Source organism: Brienomyrus brachyistius, chromosome 1, assembly GCF_023856365.1.
Source record: "Brienomyrus brachyistius isolate T26 chromosome 1, BBRACH_0.4, whole genome shotgun sequence".
Taxonomy (NCBI): Eukaryota; Metazoa; Chordata; class Actinopteri; order Osteoglossiformes; family Mormyridae; genus Brienomyrus; species Brienomyrus brachyistius.
The window spans coordinates 34,584,108-34,605,662 of record NC_064533.1 but is presented as its reverse complement, the minus strand read 5'-3'; the positions used below and the strand labels follow the sequence as shown (position 1 = coordinate 34,605,662).

At 39.9% G+C, this 21,555-nt stretch overlaps 1 protein-coding gene across 1 annotated transcript; it reads left to right on the top strand.

Annotated features, from left to right (window-relative positions):
* Positions 1-627: 627 nt before the first annotated feature.
* On the top strand, positions 628-21,333 carry LOC125704590 (receptor activity-modifying protein 1-like). The gene is made up of 4 exons (XM_048970363.1): positions 628-743; positions 1,268-1,342; positions 7,067-7,202; positions 16,351-21,333. Exons 2-4 carry the CDS (start codon positions 1,285-1,287, stop codon positions 16,604-16,606), a joined length of 450 nt encoding a protein of 149 aa, XP_048826320.1. The 5' UTR covers positions 628-743; positions 1,268-1,284; the 3' UTR covers positions 16,607-21,333.
* Positions 21,334-21,555: the final 222 nt, after the last annotated feature.

Below are 21,555 nucleotides of genomic sequence, written 5' to 3'. Positions count from 1 at the left end.
TTTTGAGAATATAGTGTATGTCACTGCTCTGTTCATTGTCTGCAGTTTATTTTGGAATTACCAATTTTACTGTTCTGTCTGAAATCAGTTTTGCATTGTTATTCTGTTATTTTGTTGTCATTTTTTATATATATTTTTTTGCTTTTCCTGGTTTTTGTTTTGTCTTGATCATTCTTTTATGTGTACACTGCTTTGTGCCCCCTTGTCCGCACTTATACATAAATTTTACTTACTTAATAAAATTTCATTGTATTGCAGTATATTAGCAAAAAAGCTCTCTTATCTTATCCTATAAACAAATGTTTATTTGTAAACGCAGAATATTGCATTTCATAAAATTAGCCATTTAGCTAAATGAGAAGATATTTAACAGAATTCTCATCTCTCCATTCTCGGATTGATGCGTTAGCAGTTAGTTGAAAATTCTTCGAAAACGATGGTTTGCGGTTTGAAAGTTGACAATGCAGTGTCGCTATGGTACGAAGTTTCACGTGTGGACTGCATGGCATCTGATTATTTAGGGGTTTCACCCTGAACTAATATCACAGCATAGTCGCTGACTCACTACAAAATCTTCTTGTCTTACAAATATACAGAAAGCGAACTGAAGTTCAGTTGCATCAAACAATGGAATTGATGTTTTCAAATTTTAAGTAACGCGGATTATTTATGTGTATTTTATACTATTTTGCATTATACTGTTATCTTTAATACTCGTTTTTAACAGTCGGAACAATTAATAGGTAAGAAAATAATGCGATGTAATATTTTAGGTTATATATGTAAGCACATTTTGATCCCTCCTCCAGCCACATCCGCCCCTCACTGGATTTGTTTAATATCCTGCTGCAAAATCGGCTGGAACTGTTAACCTTCCGTTTTTCTAGGACCAGCATTTCTCGCAGATCGTATACTGCCGGCTATGTAGCATTACAGGCTATTGGTTATACTGCAACTTAAAATAGCCTATTATATGATTTGGAATCTTAGGCTATTTAATATATTAGTACAATTTAAGAACGCTGGAAGAACTTTAAACAGGAATTCTGATCTTTATGTTGTCTGGTAGCCTAACTAATATTAAACGCGACAGAGTCTTCGTTTAACTTGTTTGGTGAAGTGGGGGAATTGCTTTCATGTACTGGTATGCCTTACTGGTGCCGATGAGCATTGAATTACACCAAGTGCGAACCCGTCGGAATAGAGGTGGCAGCTGAATTCGCACACTTTCTTCTTTAATGATCGTCTGTGGTGAAACATTTTCCAGGAGAAGCTTATTAGACCATGGCGATTGATTGCATGTCAGTGAGATCAAGGCATCTATTCCTTTGGTGTGCAATAGGTAAGTGTATTCTTCAAAATCGACTGCTACAACTTTGGTTTTGTTGAAATTGTCTATTATGAGTTGGGATGCTGTCTATAGACGAATAACACGAACGAACAACGAACGCATAATGAATTAAAACATAATTATATACTGGTTTCTTGCTAGTTGACAGATGCATGATTAGTTAAATACAGTTTACGGGTTAAACGGCATTTAATTCACTCTAACGTGCATCTCAAGCCCGAAGTTTATTAGATGTGCTTAAAGCATCCCAGATAACTAGTACCCATTGTAATGACTGTTGCTCTTGTTTGCTTAGAATAAATGTGAAGAAAAAGTACTAGGGAAAGGCACTGACTATTTCACTTGGGGCAATGGGGGAATACGTCGGCTCTAAAGAATGTTACCATATGTTCACCATTATTAGCATACAACTAATAAAAATATAGTATTGTTTGACATAATTTATAATGGAATACAGCCCTGATATATATAGAATGAATTTAAATATTCCTGAAAATAATTCATATGAACTGTAGCTACAATTTTTCATTGTATCATACATCTACCCATCTTCTACTAAATTTTGCACCAGTTCCTGCAGGTCACATAAACATGAATAAACAGTAGAACTGATCATCAATAAATATAATTGATTAAATAAGTATAGTCTGTCAGTATGACAGTACTGTAGCTGTGCGACATGATAGCATCTGGTAATAAACAACATGTTGGTAAAGGGTTTGCGTTGGAATGCATTCTAGTGTTATATAGCCTACCTGTGTTATACTGCACATGCAAATGCATAAAACTGGCAGATTGATTAGAAAAACATGATTATCTAATATTGTCAGAGATGCTTCTGGAAACCATAACTGTGATTGGAGGGGAGACTGTATGTTTGCACATTTAATTTTATTTCAAATAAATAACAGCAAGTCAGAGATAACTGTATTTCACCATGACACTACAAAAATGTAAATTCTCTACAAAACATCCAAAAATATCCGGTTGATTTCCACTTTAATGTTATTGAATTAATGTTGTAACATTGCAGCTCTGAAACATTTTAATAATTCTATTGAAAAGGCCACATGAATCATCTGCAGTCACTTATTGTGAAATCATCTGAACGCACACGAACACTTGACAATGATGGTTTAAAAGAGGTTCACAAAGTTAAATTAAACACAGCATAATGAAATTTTCACAGCTACCTTGCAATAATACCAGCCGTTTACAAATAGGTTTTGTGAAATTTCATGAAACACTGGAAAAGGTATTGAAATATTTGCACATCTCTGGTAAAAACACGCTTTGCCTGAGTGATGGAGAAAAAGGCAATTAGATATAATACATAAGGTTTGAAATTTAAGCTTCAAACAGGCTTTGGTGCAGCATTTCAAAACTATAGCTGGATTAATCACTGGCAGATTTGGGCCCAGCTATCCAATGTTAACAGTAATTTAAAAAGTTTTAAATAATGATTGAATTTTTAATGTACTTTACAGGATATGTGTGATGGAATATGTTTCACAGATATTTTACCTATGTTTTGCAATTTTCATTCGACTTTTCTGTAAAACACATTTTTAGTAGTACAACTTCGTCCCATACTAAAGTTTAAAGGTATATTCAGTTTATGGATGTTCTCCATTCTGACTTGATAGTTTTTTAAATTCTTTAGAAAGAGCTCGTAAAGCCTGTCTCTATGAAAACTGCAGTTGCTGGCATTCAGAAATAACGGATAACGGGATCTGAAGGTAAATAGCTGCGTAAACATCAAAGTCATTTCTGCTTATTTAATTTATTTGATACTGACCTACAATGGAGCCTCACAAGCACATGTAGGGTTGCATGTTGGACGCATCCCTGCAGACTAAATTAGAAAAAAACTCAGGGTCCAGCCTTTGTCAGTTACTCATCATGCAGATCTTGCGCTCGCTGAGCACGTTTCCCATGCAGAACACATTTTACTAAAAGAAAAGGAAAGATTAACATGTTCTACTTTTCATCCTAGCCGGCTTTCTTCTCTCTTACATCCAGTGCCCACAAACACCGGCCTGCTCAAGATGCAGAAAAACATAATTGTGTTCCAGACCCAACTGGCCTCTCAGACAATCTCAGTAATTTCTCTAAACTACTTATATTCCAAACAAAATTTTCAGTATGTCGCATCAAATTTTCTTGTGTCAGAATAGTGGAGCAAATTACCCAACACGATAAAATCAGTAGCTTGTTTAAAGTAATCCAAAAACATGAGAAATCATCTTTTCGAAAATGATCTTTTTCTGTTCCACTCATCCAATTGACTGTTATGGCTGAACAAATTCTTATTGACATATACATTCTATATTTGTGTTGGTATTACAGTAATGCTACAAACACTAATAAAATGTGTGACATGGGATACATATATAAAAAAAGAATTTAAAATAATATTTATTTTTATTTTCGCTTTTGTTATTCACTTAAGGACTTAAAGAAGAACTGAAAATGTACGCGATTCCAATGTGGCACCTTCACAGTTATTTCTCCTAATTGGAATTTGGCACACAGCTAAAGTACTGATTTTCAGAAAAGAAATATCGCAGATTGAATGACTGGATTCTGAAGTATTTTTGCTCAAATTAGTTTCACAGTAGATTGAGCAGATGGCCACCCTTGTTTGAGGCCATGCATAAAAACCAAGAGTGAACACAGGTTATGTCACGCTTATTCCCTGAAAAGTACTGGGGCCTTTAATGGGCTGTTGATGTTGTGCCTTTATTGTCATTAAAGTGTGAGAATTTAAAGTGAGTGGAAATACATGCCAGATGTGATGAATATCGTACATTTTTATTTTGGAATGAGTTTTGGATTTGAGATTACCCGTAGTCTTAATGTATTACTTTACAATGACAGTGTTATCCCGTTCACAATGCAATGTTTAAAATAAAGCACGGAAGACAGGAAATCCATATAAAATGATCAGTTTATGTAAAATCCCCGTTGTTAGCATCAAGCCAGCCTGATAAGAAATGGTACTTCATTGAATTTTATTTGCAGAGTTCAATTGCGGTGTGGAATTATGAATTGTTGCATGTTCTGCATGTCATCAGTGATGCATAAGTAAGTGCTGAGATAAAGGTGAAGTCAGTAGGTAGCTGGAGGGACAGACAGAATATGATAATCGCAACAAGCAGTTCAGGTTTAACCAAGCCGGTGTCGTTCACAGTGGTAATTCAAAGAGCCCAAAAGTGTTGAACCCGTATGAATTAACATATTTCATTTTATTTAAGAGTTTGCCCACAACCATTTGATTCATGAGATTAATTAGCATGTATGATGCACATCCACAAAGGCCCTTTTTGTTTCTTACTGGGTTTGGAGAGTGACAGCGACATAAACCTGAAGAGAAGCTTTTCTATTGTTCACACGATGTACATCCTGATTCACTATGTGCATTATTCTTTTATTTTTTTACTGTTTGCTAATTTCTGCTAGCATATGTGCGAGAATGGCTGTGTTATGCAAGTATCAAATGCTAGTGGAGTTAGCATTCACTTGCATAATTTTGCATTAGAAATCCATCCTGTTCAGCTGTTCTATAGTACTTTTTTAAGTAGGAGGTTGGATATTTTCAGGGTATGGCTCAGGTATGGCTTGGTTCTTGATAGCCGTGGGAAGGTGCCAATATTGTCTGAAAATATCTGACACCATGTTGTTTTTTCCATCCATCCATAAATCCCGTGATAAAATGTTTAAGATCAGCTCTTTCGATTTCACCCCTTGCGACGCTGATAAACTGTGCACAGCTTTGAAGAAATTATTCTGGATCTGTTTAAAAGGAAAGAGGTCGCTGATATTTCCAGTAGCACTGAAAATATATTTTTTTTACTGCTTAAAACCTCCACTGTTATATGACTTTGCTGCAGGCATCGTGTTTCTGTGTGAATAAAAGTAATCTCCTCAGAGCCAACAGCTTTTTCAAGCGGGAGTGAAAGGTGAAGGAAGATCAGTAGGACTCCCAGGATCAGTACAGCTTATGTCTGCCCACACCTACTCAACCCTCTTCATATGGTTCCAGCTGGTCTGAAGAACTACACATGAGTCTTGGATTGACGTCTTTCATCGTCAGTTATTTATATCATCATTGTTTAGGTGTATAAATACAAGTTTATTACTTTGGGAATGCTATTGTATTTACAATTGTACAGCAAATAGCACATTACAGACAGACTCTGTGAAGTAGTCAGCTAGGCTGAGTTTCCAATGAATGTCCAGTTACAAGTGCAGGTGGTGTAGGAACATTTTGGGGAAGCCCATCCCTGGGAACCCGTAGGAAATATCAGACAGCATGCCATTCATCAGAGGGCACTGGGATTCAATAGCAGCTCCGCCAGACTTTCGCCACTTTTAGATCTTGATCACCTTCTCAGATCTTTGTGGGGAGCCGAAAAACACTTAGTCCCCACAACGTAATATAAACACAATCCATACATACACACACATGCACACACACAGACCCATGTTCATATCTTTGTGGAAACCACCCATTCATTTTTAGGGGCAACACCCTCATCCCCACAATGACAACCCCAACCCAGCCCTAACCTTAACCATAATTAACCAAACAAAACAGAAGACTTTTTGCATTTTTAGTTTTTTGATTGTATGCAGTTTTTATATAAAATTGAGTTTAAAATGGTCCCCACTGTCATGATCTCTGGCGGACAAAGCGGCGATCGTGCGGGTCGGCTATGAAGGAGCAGGCGAACAGGCAAATATTGGGGCAAAACTCGGGGTTTATTTGGGGTACTGGGAGCAGGAAACATAGATCCACAACTAACCACAATGACAGACATTGAACTCTGGTAAGACAAGGACTCAAATAGACAGGACTGATTGAAAGTAAACGGACACAGCTGGGTACGATCAGGGAAGCACACGTGGGTAAGCAGGGGGCGTGGCACACACGAGGAGCGGACGAGCCGGGCATGACCCCCACAACATGAAAATAACAGGACTTTATCACATTTGGTCCCTATAGTGTAATGTACCCTCACAGGATTCAAACCCCAAACCCAGAGAAGGAGAGGCCACAAAGCTACACACTGAGCCACTGTAGCACCCATTTGTGGAGTTAGTGCCCAAACAGATTTCCCTATATGTAAATATAAGGCCTTGCAAAGCATTAAAAACACAGTAACACATTCCTGTCAGAGCTTGAGTTAAGGTTCAGGTATTTGTTTTTGGAAAAGACCTTTGCCCACCTTTCTATTTTATAGTAGTAATAACAATCTATTTTACAGTTCATTGTAAAACAAAACTGAGAACATATTATTAAAAGAATCCATGACTTGCCTTTTGGGAATCCATCCATCCTCCACATCTGCCTGTCCTGTACAGGGTGGTGGGTATCTCTAGCCTATCCTAGGGGCAATGGGTGCAAGACAGGGAAGAACCCAGGGCAGGGTCCCGAGCCATTGCAGCAAATTCACACTTTGGCAACTTGGTACATTTTTGGGCTGTGGGGAAGAGACCCCAGTGACCATGATCTGAGGGCCAGTGATACTGTTGATATTCGGAGCAGTGATATTCAGAGTATTTCTTCAGTGTTAGTATCTATTTCAGTGGAACACAGATAATATTACTTGTGATCAATCTAATCCACTGTTTCCCTGAAAATAAGCCTGTGTACAAATTGCATATGGTTGAAAGCGTCTGAATGCATTCCCTTCCTCTTATTGCGTGCAGCGTCTCACTTCATCTTGGTGACAGCCTGCAACAGTGCATACCAAGATGCCATCGACGAATTCTGCCTGACTAAGTTTAAACTGGACATGGAGGCCCTGGACTCTCACTACTGGTGCAGCTGGGAGAACACTGTACAGTAAGTGTGAAGTGGTCCAAATGCAATTCTGACTGATTTAATTCCATATTTATTTTGTCATATTCCAATTACATGTAGATCATTAATGTTTGTGGAGTGTGTGTTGAGCTGAGTTTCTTTCGAAATAGATGTTGTAACAAAGGTTAAGAAAGGGTTGGGTTTTTAGGCAAATCATATTTCCCAACTTGTGCCTGGTTGCACTGTTAGCCAGTAAATAATAAGGATGACATTGACATGGAGATTCTATTAGCAGAACAATTTTTTGCTTATTTGAGTTTAATTCCAATATGATATAATTGATATAATAATTATACCCGTACACTGATGAAAAACTATACAAAACAAATGCTTTGATGCTTATTGTACTTTTCTGTGTTTTTATAAACCTTACAAAAGGCTTTTCTTGTGTTAGTATAACAGGGAGCAGTTTATTTTGAAGTTGAGTTCTTACAGTAATTATCAGACTGGTGTTATTCTCTGATTAAAAGTGCAGCTGTCGGAATTCATCATGTCACAATGCCAGCAGGACTGCATTGTTTCTTACAGTGTACCCTGTAAAACAGTAAGACGGTGAAATCAGCCTTTCAGCTCTCAGATGGACATAAGAGCATGGATCAGAGCGCCACAATAATTTTTCCTGGAGGGTAAAATTCTGTCAACAACACAAAGCAAAGGGCCACTGCCCTCGATAGGAGGGGCAATTGATCGATCTCAACTCTCATGAGCCAGATTTAGCCAGTGGGCAGCCTACTGGGGAGCCCTGTCATAGATGTCTTTTACGATTGATGCATAGTTACATGGTACTATATTGCAAATCATCACAGCAGATGATCCAGAATTAAGGAAAAAGTTGTAGCAAATCAAATTGTATGAAGGTATATCATGTTCATACTCAAAAAATCATGGACCTTGATTATAAATCTACTAATGCCACAGGTAAGAATCATAGAAAATGCAGCACTGCAGACTCGGATTAGATTACAGTTTTTGTCCATTGCTTGAACACATTTTGCAAAACTTGGCTCATGGTGCCAAAACTCTACACACAAGGAAGTAAGGAAAAACACTGGGAAATAAAGCATTCACATCTATGCCAAATACAAACTCTGCCATCAAAACTGAACAATCCTTTGTCAAAACCTCACTTTGATGACTAAATGATGCCCACTTCCACATGTCAATACACTCTCATATCAGCGGCAACACACTAGTCTACTTTATATAAAACACTGCAGTCTTTCACTTTTACTGTTTTTATTCAGTTACAATTCCAAATGTTTCACATAATTCCAAAAATAAAATACTGAAATCAAAATACTGCAATTACATTACAGTAGTGAAATTTATATGACAGGAAATTCAGTTAAAGCAAAAATAAAACAAACTGAACTTCACACAAAAGAAGTTACATGTATGGATCCTGCCGTCTGTCGGGGTCGGGCCACAGGACCTCGTCCACATCGCAAGCAATATTTTCTCTGGCTAAACATCGGGGAAAAAATCCCCTTGTGTGTCTAATCCATCCCTGAATTGACCTGATTTCAATATCCCCGCAGGCCTGTTCCATTGCTTGTAAAAGTGGCATTCGGGCGTGGGGTTGGCGGTCATATACGCGCCATCTCCATGCTGAAAAAAACTCCTCTATAGGATTCAAAAATGGGGAGTAAGGGGGCAAGTACACCACTTCAAATCCTTCATGATTAGTAAACCAGTCTTGGACCAGAGCAGCCCGGTGGAAACTAACATTATCCCACACAACAACAAACCTGGGCTGCTCTGGTCTATTCTGTATGACTATGTCATGAAGACCATCAAGAAATGTGAGTATTTCCTGTGTATTATAGGGCCCCAATTTGGCATGATGGTGCAGTAGCCCTTGAAGGCTAATGGCAGCACACAATGTAATATTTCCTCCACGTTGCCCAGGGACGTGCACAATTGCCCTTTGGCCAATAAGATTACGCCCCCGTCGTCTGTTTTTTGTCAGATTGAATCCAGCCTCATCGATGTAAATACACTCATGAGGCTGAGCAGCTCCATCCATGGCGAGCATTCTCTGCAAGAAAAAGTACATATTACTGTACTGTACAGTACTGTATGGATGGCATTACTCAAAGTACACAACTACACTGATACACATACAGAATTGAACCACCTCATCACACAGGGGCCTGTTTAGCTTTCTGAATATACAGTGTCAATGTGGTACTGATCCAATGGTACAGACTCAGCTATTTGACTGCTCCTCTTTTGTATTGTAAATGTAGAGGACTGAAACACTTACCTGTACGTATTCACGTCGAAGTTCCTTCACTCTGGCATTGTTCCTTTGAAATGGAACCCTGTACAGTTGTTTCATTGTAATATGGTGCTTTGTCAAGATGCGTCTAATGGTGGTAATGCTTACTGTATTTATATTGCCAAAAACCTGTCTATCTGCAATTATGTGACTCTGTAGCTGGTGGAGACGGATCGCATTATTTGCCCTGACCATGTCCACTAATACAAGTTCTTGTTGTTCAGTAAATAGGCGTTGACGTCCACCGCCAGTAGGTCTTCTAATCATTCTGTAGAAAAAATGCAACCAGAATTTGTAATTGTTTTCTTCTATTTTTCAGTACTGTACAAACTGTATTTCACTGTATTTACTGTACTTGTATTACAGTACTGTAAAACATCTCAAGACATGATTATATGTTTCACAAAACAAGGAGCCACCCTTCAGTACAGTACTGGTGTAACAGTACATGTACGTAACATATACATGTAAGATGAGACAGTACTGTAAATACTCAAGCTACATTACTGTAGTAGAGGAATTGAAGACATACCTGTTTTCCTGTCGGAATGTCCTTATGATGGATGCGACCGTGAAACGGCTAAGATTGGGGTGGACTCTCTGTCCAGCTTCCCTCATAGTCAGACCGTGGTTTATGACATGGTCCACCAAAGTTGCCCTAATGTCATCAGAAATGATGGTCCTTGCACGGCCTCTTCGTCCACGTCCTCCTCTTCCTCTGCCTCTGCCTCTAGCTCTCCCTCCCTCCATGCTGGCAAGTTCTCCAAAATGGCTTAGCTAAGGCCTTTTTGTAGCTGACTGATTGGTGTTCAGTTTTGTTAGTAAATGTTTTCAGGTGTGTTTCTAATTGTTTTCAATGACAGACTGTGTTTTGTATTTTGAATAGATGTGTTTTCCCAATGGTACTGCGAGATTTCATTTTTGAACAAAGTGTCTTGTGTATGAAATAGTGTGTTGTGAGCAGGAGCAAGTGTGTTGTAGAAAGGAGCTAGTGTTTTGCAGAATTGCAACCAGAGTGCAAAGCAGCACTTTTGTTTAAGGTATGGTTACACTTTGTTTAAGGAACAGCCACAACAACTTCAAGTTGGGTTCCTTTGGTTTTAGCATCTGTCAATAGTGTTTAAGCAATTGGTAAAAACTGTAATATTATATATCATTTTAAGTCACTGGTTGACATTACTTATATTTTATATATACATTTCTGTATAGCCATAACCTATTACACATTAATTATCTCTTGTGTACTGAGTGGAATTTGCATATCAGCCATCAAAGCATATGGAGAGATGCGTTATATGCCCTTTATATCACTTTAGCCTAGGGAATGCAAAATGGAGATTAGCATTATACTCTTTGGATATTGTAGATGAAAGGACATTTGGAGGTTATTCTGAGTTATATTAAAATAAAAATCTTTTGAGGCAAAAGCTGGGTCGAGGTTGCACATCTCACATTGGGGCTCTCCATCCAGCCAATTTTAGGAAGACCATTTATCTCTCCCGTAAAGATCCAAATGCATCAAAATGAGAACTAATTTGTGAGTGAAGGGTCACCGATAGTGGACAGCCTAGTTTTCAGAAAAAGCATACTGGTAGCTTGTGTTTAAAGATAACAAATAGCAGCTCATATTTCCTATATATAGACATTTATATAATCTCATAATCGGGGTGGCACGATGGTGCCGTGGTTCACACAGTGACCTCACACCTCTGGGGACGAGGGTTCAAGACTCTTTTCCTGCTGTATGTGTGTTACGTTGGCAGGGTCTCTCTGTATCATCCTGGGGTTTCCCATTGGGCTTTCCCCAGTGCTAAGCTGATTTGTCGAATGGTGTGTGAGTGTGTGTGTGTGTGTGTGCGAGTGTGTATGTGTGTGTGTGTGTGTGTGTGTGCGTGTGTGTATGTATGTGCGTGTGTGTGTGGGTATGTGTGTGTACGTGTGTGTGTGCGTGTGTGTATGTGTGTGTGTGTGTATGTGTGTGTGTGCGTGTGTGTGTGGGTATGTGTGTATGTGTGTGTGTGCGTGTGTGTATGTGTGCGTGTGCGTGCGTGTGTGTGTGTGTGCGTGTGTGTGTGCGTGTGTGTGTGTGCGTGTGTGTGTACGTGTGTGTGTGTGTGCGTGCGTGTGCGTGTGTGTGTGTGTACGTGTGTGTGTGTGTGTGTGTACGTGTGCGTGTGTGTGTACGGCAATCGTCAGCACCTTGTCCTGGGTTATTCCCTGCCTTAGACCCATTGCCTCTGGGCTAGACTCACACAAGCAGTGTCATTCAATAAATGGACTGTACCATTCTGCCATTGCCCCATAAACAAAGATGCAATAGAGTAGCTTGTTCTTCCACATTAGAGAACCAAACTTTCAGCAGTCTGGCAGACTAGCGCTGCTAGTCTGATAGTGAGCACCACCTGGCACAAGACTTGCTTATCTTGCCATGAATTCTTGGCACAAAAAGCTCGGCATTTCACCCCAAAGGATGCTCTTGGATCCCCAGAACGCGATCATTTTCACACAGTCTTAAGTTTCACAGTAAACGATGGAATTCAAGTGTTTTGAGTTATGTGCACTCCTGCTTATATTGAAGGACACTTAAAATATATTGCACCAAAATGACCATGTATTTCCCAGCATTACATATAAAAATCGGTTACAATACATGCACTAAACTATGTATATATTCCTGTTCCTACCCATCCAGTGAGTTATCCAGCAACTACTTTGAGCTCTTCTGCCTTCTAAGCATACACAGTGAATGGAACCCACTACTCTGTAATAACAGATAGGAAATAATAGTTTTTAATAAAAGCATGATAGTTTCAAAATGCCATAATTAAACACTGGGGCCAAGAATGATAGAAGGTCTTGCTTATCACAACTCGTAATACATACACATCTTTTCTCAAGCAAAGGCTTGTTCTCACTGTCATATTAAGCAAATCCTGAAGTATAAATTTTCAGTGAAAAATCGCCTGCTGGCAGCTGTACTGGCAGACGATACCACACACTTTCTTTACACAATATCACAAACAGGCAAGGTCTAATAGTGTTTCTACAGAAATATTCATTGTCTGACCTGATTACTATAAATACATGTAACAGAGGCTATTGATTAAAAGAATATTTATCTGAAAAATTATAGCTTGACTCATATTAACAGAAGTATTTTGTTTGTTGTTTGTTTTGCATGGTAAGTGGTACATATATTAAGTGGTACATATATTACATATACATTATAGTATTAAAATACTTATTTGGGTCAGCATACGGAGATATTTGAATATGCATCTGCAAATAGTACATCCTATAAAATTCTGGAGGAAAATTCCAAGTGCAAAATTCCAGTGTACTGCTTTTGATATTTGTAGCTCACATAAGGTATTGTTCTCATAGTGCTTGGTTAGACAAACCTATAATTCTAATACCCTAAAACAACTTTTAGGCTTTAGGCCTACACTATATGAAGGTTCTGATCTAGTGGTAAGTAGTTCTGATAATGCACTAATATGTTGTGCTTTTAAATCGTGCTGTAATCTGACCTGTGGAAACTAATTTTCCATTACAATGACAAAAGGAAAACGTCATTATCTGTTCTAGGGTTTTCAGCAGCTGAAAGTTCATTTAAAAAGCAATGCAGGTAAGTGCTACTGTATGGGTACTATGGGTGCTACTGTATGGGTATCCATCCATCCATCCATCCGTCCATCCTCTACTGCTTATCCAGGTCGGGTTGCGGGGGCAGCAGTCTCAGCAGGGAAACCCAGACTTTCCTCTCCCTGGCCACTTCGTCCAGCTCCCCCGGGGGAATCCTGAGGCGTTCCCAGGCCAGCCGAGAGACATAGTCCCTCCAGCATGTCCTGGGTCTTCCCCGGGGCCTCCTCCCAGTGCGACATGACCGGAACACCTCACCAGGGAGGCGTCCAGTAGGCATCCTAAGCAGATACCCAAGCCACCTCATCCGGCTCCTCTCAATGCGGAGGAGCAGCGGCTCTACTCTGAGTCTCTCCCGGATGACCAAGCTCCTCACCCTATCTCTAAGGGAGAGCCCAGCCATCCTGCGGAGGAAACTCATTTCGGCCACTTGTACTCGCAGTCTCATTCTTTCAGTCACTACCCACAGTTCATGAGCAAAGGTGAGGGTAGGAACGTAGATCGACTGGTAAATTGAGAGCTTTGCCTTTTGGCTCAACTCCTTCTTCACCACGACAGACCGATTTAGCATCCGCATCACTGCTGACGCCGCACCGATCCGCCTGTCAATCTCCTGCTCCATCCTTCCCTCACTCATGAACAAGACCCCGAGATTCTTAAACTCCTCTACTTGGGGAAGGACCCTCTCCCCAACCCGGAGAGAGCATTCTACCCTTTTCCGGCTGAGGACCGTGGTCTCAGATTTGGAGGTGCTGATTCTCATCCCAGCCGCTTCACACTTGGCTGTGAACTGTCCCAGTGAGAGCTGAAGGTCACGGTCTGATGAAGCCATGACAACGACATCATCTGCAAAAAGCAGAGACCTAATCCTAAGGCCACCAAACCGGACACCCTCAACGCCCTGGCTACGCCTAGAAATTCTGTACATAAAAGTTATGAACAGAATCGGTGACAAAGGGCTGCCCTGGCGGAGTCTAACCTTCACTGGAAACAAGTCCGACTTACTGTCGACAATGCAGACCAAGCTCTAACACCGGTCATACAGGAACCGAACAGCCCTTATAAGGAGGCCTGGCACCCCATACTCCCGGAGCACTCCCCACAGGACTCCCCGAGGGACACGGTCGAATGTCTTCTCCAAGTCCGCAAAGCACATGTAGACTGGTTGTGCAAACTCCCACGTATCCTCCAGGACCCTGCTGAGAGTATAGAGCTGGTCCACTGTTCCACGGCCAGCGTGAAAACCACACTGCTCCTCCTGAATGCGAGGTTCGACTATCTGATGGACTCTCCTCTCCAGAACTCTCGAATAGACCTTACCAGGGAGGCTGAGGAGTGTGATCCCCCTATAGTTGGAACATACCCTCCGGTCCCCTTTCATCAAAAGGGGGACCACCAGCCCGGTCTGCCAGTCCCGAGGCACTGCCCCCAATGTCCACGCGATGCTGCAGATGCATGTCAACCAGGACAGCCCCACAGCATCCAGAGCCTTGAGGAACTCCGGGCGGATCTCATCCACCCCCGGGGCCCGGCCACCGAGGAACTTTTTAACCACCTCAGCAACTTCCGCCCCAGAGATAGGTGAGTCCACCCCCAAGTCCCCAGATTCTGCTTCCTCAGAGTTTGTGGGATTGAGGAGGTCTTCGAAGTATTCCCTCCACCAACCCAAAACGTCCCGAGTTGAGGTCAGCAGCACCCCATCCCCACCATTATCAGTGTTGATGTTGCACCGCTTTCCCACGCTGAGATGCCGGATGGTGGACCAGAATCTCCTCGAAGCCGTCCGGAAGTCGTTCTCCATGGCCTCGTCAAACTCCTCCCACTATTTTTGCCTCAGCGACCACCGAAGCCGCCTTCCGCTTGGCCCGCTGGTACTCATCAGCTGCCTCTGATAAGCTGCTTATGACAGCCCTGGTGGTATGGAGGGGCAAGCACAGTGAGACAATATGTGTGCTATTATGTCTTATTATGGGCCTTAAACACATACATTACATGAATAATTGGTCTAAATAGTAATGTTGCAATGTAACAAGGAAATACACAACTTTGCCATAGTATTATAGTACTTCTGGACTTATGACCCCCATAGGTTATAATAGATTGCTAATCATTTTCTAAACCTTCCTAGATTCACCTACAGCACTTGAGAGTTGTATACACTCATGTGCAGTAAGAAGAAATTAAATTTCCATTTTATAATGGATGTGCACACATTTGCACACATTACTTTTTTGGTCCATATATCCACATATTTCAGTGTTGCTCATTTGAAAGTCTTTCAGTTCTTTATCTTGTATGGTGGACCCTACAACCTCATTCGTTTATAATTTCTAGTATACATATCCATCTTGTTAGCTAATATTTATATCCTGCTTACTATACATACTCATCTTATTTCTGTCAGTGTGCTGTAACCTTTTTATCTAATATATTCCCATCCTCCCTTTGTACACTTGGTGCTCTCATGAGTGACACCTACATTGGCTGCCCGAGTCACATTTCTTACTATCAAGACAAGATAGTTCCATACCTATTGGAGGAGGTGAGGGCAGATTATGCCTCTGAGATTGGATCTAGAATGGTGGTCTTTTTTCCAGAATGATGAGAGCATTGCAAGCACAACATGTGAAATTGCCAGATATTATTAAAAAAGATCGTCTGGAATTCACAAAGAAAAGAGCAGAGACCCTGGCACTTAGCCCCAATGGGGCATGTAGTTTTTGTCCAATTTATGCTATGCACAATGGAGTTAGTATAGGAATGTATGTAATTGATCCATGCTGCAAGACAGAAAGTAGGAAAGCACTGCACCGCCTACACAAACAATTCCAGGTGTTATTCCATTGATATGGAAAAATCCGAGGAATTGTGTTTATATACCACAACCCTGGATAAGCAGTTGGATTTATGAGCTGTGTATATATTTTGATGCTTTATTTAATGTCTTCTAAATATTATTGTGAAGTGAAACTAAGAAAACATGTGACCCATCACCACGAAATGAGCCTCATGGGTGTAGTTCTACCAGTGCGACTTAAGACTCATGTCGTGGCGACGGGTCACATTTTCCTGATTTTCTTTTATTTGATTTGGGGTTAAAATCACCAAGCTATTTATGTGATCCTTTCTAGACTAGTCCAAGCTGCACTAACTCTAGATGGAACGTCCTCAAATCTCAGCTCATCTCTTTGTTTTATCTGCCTACAGGACCTACAGAGAATTGACAAACTGCACCTTCATGATTGCACTGAAGATGAATTGTTTCTGGCCCAATTGGCTGGTGGAGGAATTCTTTGTAGGAATTCACCGGAAATACTTCCAAAACTGCCCTTTGACAGGGCGCCTGCCTGAGGACCCTCCTAAACACATCTTGGGCCCGTTTATTGTGGTACCCATCTTAGTTACACTGCTTATGACAGCGCTGGTGGTATGGAGGAGCAAGCACAGTGAGGGCATTGTTTAGGTCACCCTCAGGGCTCTGCAAGCAGTGCACGAGCAGTGACGGACACCAAGAAAGCCTATAGTGTGGAACTGGGAATAACGGTCCAAATCACAAATGGAGTCACAATTTACAAAAGGGGATCATGTGATCAAAATGACTATTACTGGCTTATTTTCTTTTCAAACACTTCAATAGATGGGGATAATATTATAATAATGTATAAAAATATAAATGTCTTTCTGATGGGACAATCTGCAAAATGATAAGCAACCCTGTAAGAATAGCCACGCTTGCTTGGCTAATCTTTGGTCTTTATTAGTTTGCATTGCTGCTGACATTCGTTAGACTTGCTGTCATATTCCACAGGATTCTGCAATATCTCTAATATTTATGAGCACTGGGTTGTACTCGGTTTATAAAGAGTGACATTTATATTATATATATAAATTTTTAAGCTTATATATAAGATCTTAGGTGTAAGTCATAGTCTTCAGATACATATCTATACTGTACAAAATAAAAGTACTAGTATTTCAATTTTTAATAACAGGAGACCAGGACTTAAGCTTTGGGCGGTACGTGTTTCCCTAATTGATCCCTAATCCATTACAATTCTGAGTCAATCTGGCTATGCAGTTTAAACAACTTATACAACTTACAATGTGTTTTGTTTTCTACCAACCATCCAAAAAGAGAGGGCATGCAGTGTTAATGTTAATGTTAGTGTTACAAGAGTGTGCAGTCTTGGAACAACCAACGAGGATTTGCTAGGAAATACTGCATGCTTACTATGTACATTTAAGTAATTTTTTTAAGTAATGTTAAAAATTTATTCAAAACGGTAAAAATATAATAATATTTTCACATTTGTGTGGAAAAACCACAATCCTGTGCAGAAGAAAATATTTACTTGGATAGTAAGTAAAGAATTGCTTAAAAACACACTAATGGAATGTGTGCAAATTCCAAAAAATATATCAGAATTTCTTCTGTTCTCCAAAGCATTACCGAGATCTCGTTTACAGTGCTGTGACAGGCTTTTGAGGAGACTTTTTCAGGTGCTGAAATGGGGCGTGATGTCCATTGTTAGATTTTGTGCAATAATCGGATATCAAAAAGGGACTCCGGATTTCTTTGGTTCCCAAACCTCAGCCATTCCTATAAAATTTTAGGCAGCTCTCTTAATTAATTAACTTAATTAGTTAATTAAGTAACTCAATGAGGTATTGATTGGCCCAGCAAAGTGGAGTAGTGGTCAAGTGAAGAAAACATTGATGTACTGGACAGTTGCTGGAAATACTGGAGTGATTTTTGAAGAAGTTTCGACGTGGCAAAGCTGACACACTTACACTTAGACAGACATAATATCATCGTTTTCCACTAACATGAAGATCATTTAAACATGACTTGTTTTTCCTGCACTGTTGCACAGTACATGCGTTTTAACTAACTACTGTGAAACCTGGGCAGTACAGCAGAACCCTAATTCACTCTCTGCAAAATCATAATAAAAATAGGTAACAAAGGCAGTGAAAAGGTAACACAAGCAGTGTATTCACAATAGTCCTAACAGTTTTTTAGGGTTCTGAATGAGAGGAATCATACAGACAATTATCATCATCAGAATATGGTGGTTGGTACTTTCATTTGTCTTGTATGTTTAATTATTTTCTTGGATGAAGATATTGCATTCAAATATGATCTAAGCATGAAAAAGCTTCAAGCATTTCTTAGGATGTTAAGTACTAGATTAGAGTCAAAAGGCTTCATGTTCTGTTCCCACATGCCAGTCTAATTGCTTTATTGCTGTTTCTCATAAATATTCAGCTAAGTCTGTCCCAGAAGACCATTGTGGACAATGCCCTCACTCATTTAGTGACATTACACCGACACACTGCTGCTAATGAAAGAACACAATATAGCATGCATCTCTCTCGCTAAGAGGCCTTTGTCAGATTATCTGTTACGGGGTTTAAGGGAACAATGTCTTACAAGGAACAAGGACAACAAGCAGGTTCCTAGCTATTTCTTCCATATAATCCAATGACTGTTGCTGTATCTATTTAGCTGCATCCAAGCTCACTACTCTCATTCCTCGGATGTTCTGATTTTGCCAAGTTTGATGTGTCCCTAGGTCAACAAGGGAGGGACTTGTGTTTCACTTCTTTAAACAGTCACAGTCTTCATCATATAACATCCATCCATCCATTTTCCAAACCGCTTATCCTACTGGGTCGCGGGGGGTCTGGAGCCTATCCCAGAAGCAGGGGATTAACCCAGGATGGGGGGCCAGCCCATCGCAGGGCACACTCACACACCAGTCACTCACACATGCATACCTACGGGCAATTTAGCAACTCCCAATTAGCCTCAGCATGTTTTTGGACTGTGGGGGGAAACCGGTGTACCCAGAGGAAACCCCACAACGACATGGGGAGAACATGCAAACTCCACACACATGTGACCCAGACGGAGACTCGAACCCGAGTGCCAGAGGTGTGAAGCAAATCATATGACATCACCACACTAATTAAAACCAGTGTTTTCTGTTAAATGGCAAAGTGCACAGTTTTCTAAAGTACTTGTTTTATTGTGTATGCCCTTTATTAAGGACATGTAATGGATAAACATAGTTATAACATAGGAATATGCTTACCTGCAGACAAAGAAAGAGTGTGTCTTTGTTTCAAGACAACAAAAAAACAAGAACAACAACAATAATATAGCAAGGCTTGAACCAGCAATATTGCGATAACAAGCACAGAGGCTTCTTTTTCTGAGCTACTCACTGCCCCCAGCCTGACAGCTGAATGGCTGGAAACCTTGAATTAAAAAATGAGAAACAAACAGACCAATGTGATAATGTCATACAATGAAGACTTTGACTGGCTAAAGAAATGAAATGCAAGTCCCACCCTTGTTGATCCAGGGACACATCAGACTTGGCAAAATCAAGATGTCCTTCATTCCTCAAAACCATGTGTGCTGTGCATTGTGTGGTCCTGGAACTGACCTTTAACATTTGCCCTGAGTATGATGCCAAATATGGAACACAGAAAGGCTACAAATGGAAGCAAGCAATAGGGTCAGTGTAAATGAATTAGTGTAAATTAATCATTCACATCTGTGGTAAACAGGGCCCTGTCTAGTCTGTACCTCTGCCAAGTGTTGTCTGTGTTGATCCTGATGAGAATAACGCCATGGAAGATGAATGAATGGATGGAGTCATTTACATTGAAAGTTATTGTTGATATTTAAAACTGTATAAAGCAATATACATACTAACCTGAAATTAAAATGCAGTGAAACTGTTTTGCAGAAATATCTATAATAATTGTAGTGTATTGGCTCACTTTGATTGATTGACCATTTGTTACAGTCAGGAAATAATAATCTAGAAAGCCGACATCAAATAATCATATTACAAAACATTTCAGTGCTATCATAGATATTAAAAGTTGCAACAAATTTGCATGTTCGAGTCACTAATTCACTATTCGGAGGAAACCCATTCAGACAGACAGTCAACATGAAAACTCCACATGCACAGAGAGAGGGAAGAGAATCAAGTGCACAATCGTAGGCTAAATTGTAGGCTAAAGGGCTAGATTATATAACAACCATTCCAAATTAATTACAAATACATGCACTGGCTGAAACCAAGGTAGACTTTATATAAACTATGAAAACAATGCTGTATCGAATACCATAATCAATCTCTTTTCAATTATCAATTATTTTTCAGTTATTGAGTCAGGGCTACTATGATCCAGGTGTATTAAGGTTGTTAAGAACTCACATAATGCAGTAATCTGGAAGTTATTAGTTCAAGTTTGTCTATAGAATTGTGTTTTGGTTATGCCATGTAATATCTGGCAGTATAGGTACAGACACCGCTGTTAAGACAGAGTTAAACTGTACTACATCTGGGACATTCCAATGTGAACAAATAAAACTGATGTTCCTTTCCAGCAGTATCGCTATGTTTCTTGTCATTAGAGGTAATGACATTATGAAGTGCATTTCAGACACAGGTGAGCCTCTGTTCCCTGAGCAGAAACAAACTTTAAATAGTCGGACAGCAGCAGACTCGTCTTATGAGCTCCTGCACTAGCTATCAATAAAGCATAACCATGTAAAGCAAAGTAGGAAAGAAATCTCCCAAGGACATAACATGTATAATCAAAAGAGAACTAACAAATGTAATCAAAATGTTACAGTCTGTTGCTCAAAAATGGTTTTGACTTAGCACCACGGGGCAGCATTAAAACAAGCAATCAAACAAATTGTTATGCTGAATTCCGAGACGGATTTTTGGAATGACGTTTTCAGATAACGCTATAATACTCAGATAAAGCTGGATTTATGAAAGATTCCCTACAATGTGAAGAAACATTCCCTGCTACTCTGACACACAAACATATCACTGCTAGTTTTGGTTGGATCATTTATCATTATATGTGTTATGTGATCAAACTAATTTCTCCCCATTTCTCTAGTGCAACTCTGAAACATAAACAAGCTTACAATCAGATAAAAAATCTTATGGAGTTATAAGGTGGGGGGAAATAGTATAAAGAAAGAAAGAAATCAGTTTTCAGCATCATGGTACTTTTAACGGCATTGCTGGTTTTGCTGGCAGTTGTAGTGTGTGATAGAACACCCTGTTTATATACCTTTGGCAGCTGAACACAATGACAGTCAAATGGTATTCAGAAGCCTAAAGAGAATTCAGTCATGGGAAAGAATGCAAGCAGTTCGTCTTAAATACAGTGACGTATATGTATGTGAACGGACATATCAAAACAGAAGCATGTCTGTATGCGGAGTGTAAACCAGCTAAATGCTCTTGCTTTTATTAAATAAAATATGTTTCCATATTATTATCCCACCACAGAGGCTGAGTTTCGTTTGCTAATGACAAAGCTAATTTTTCTGCAAATCCCCTGTGTGGGCGGCTTTGATTTCAT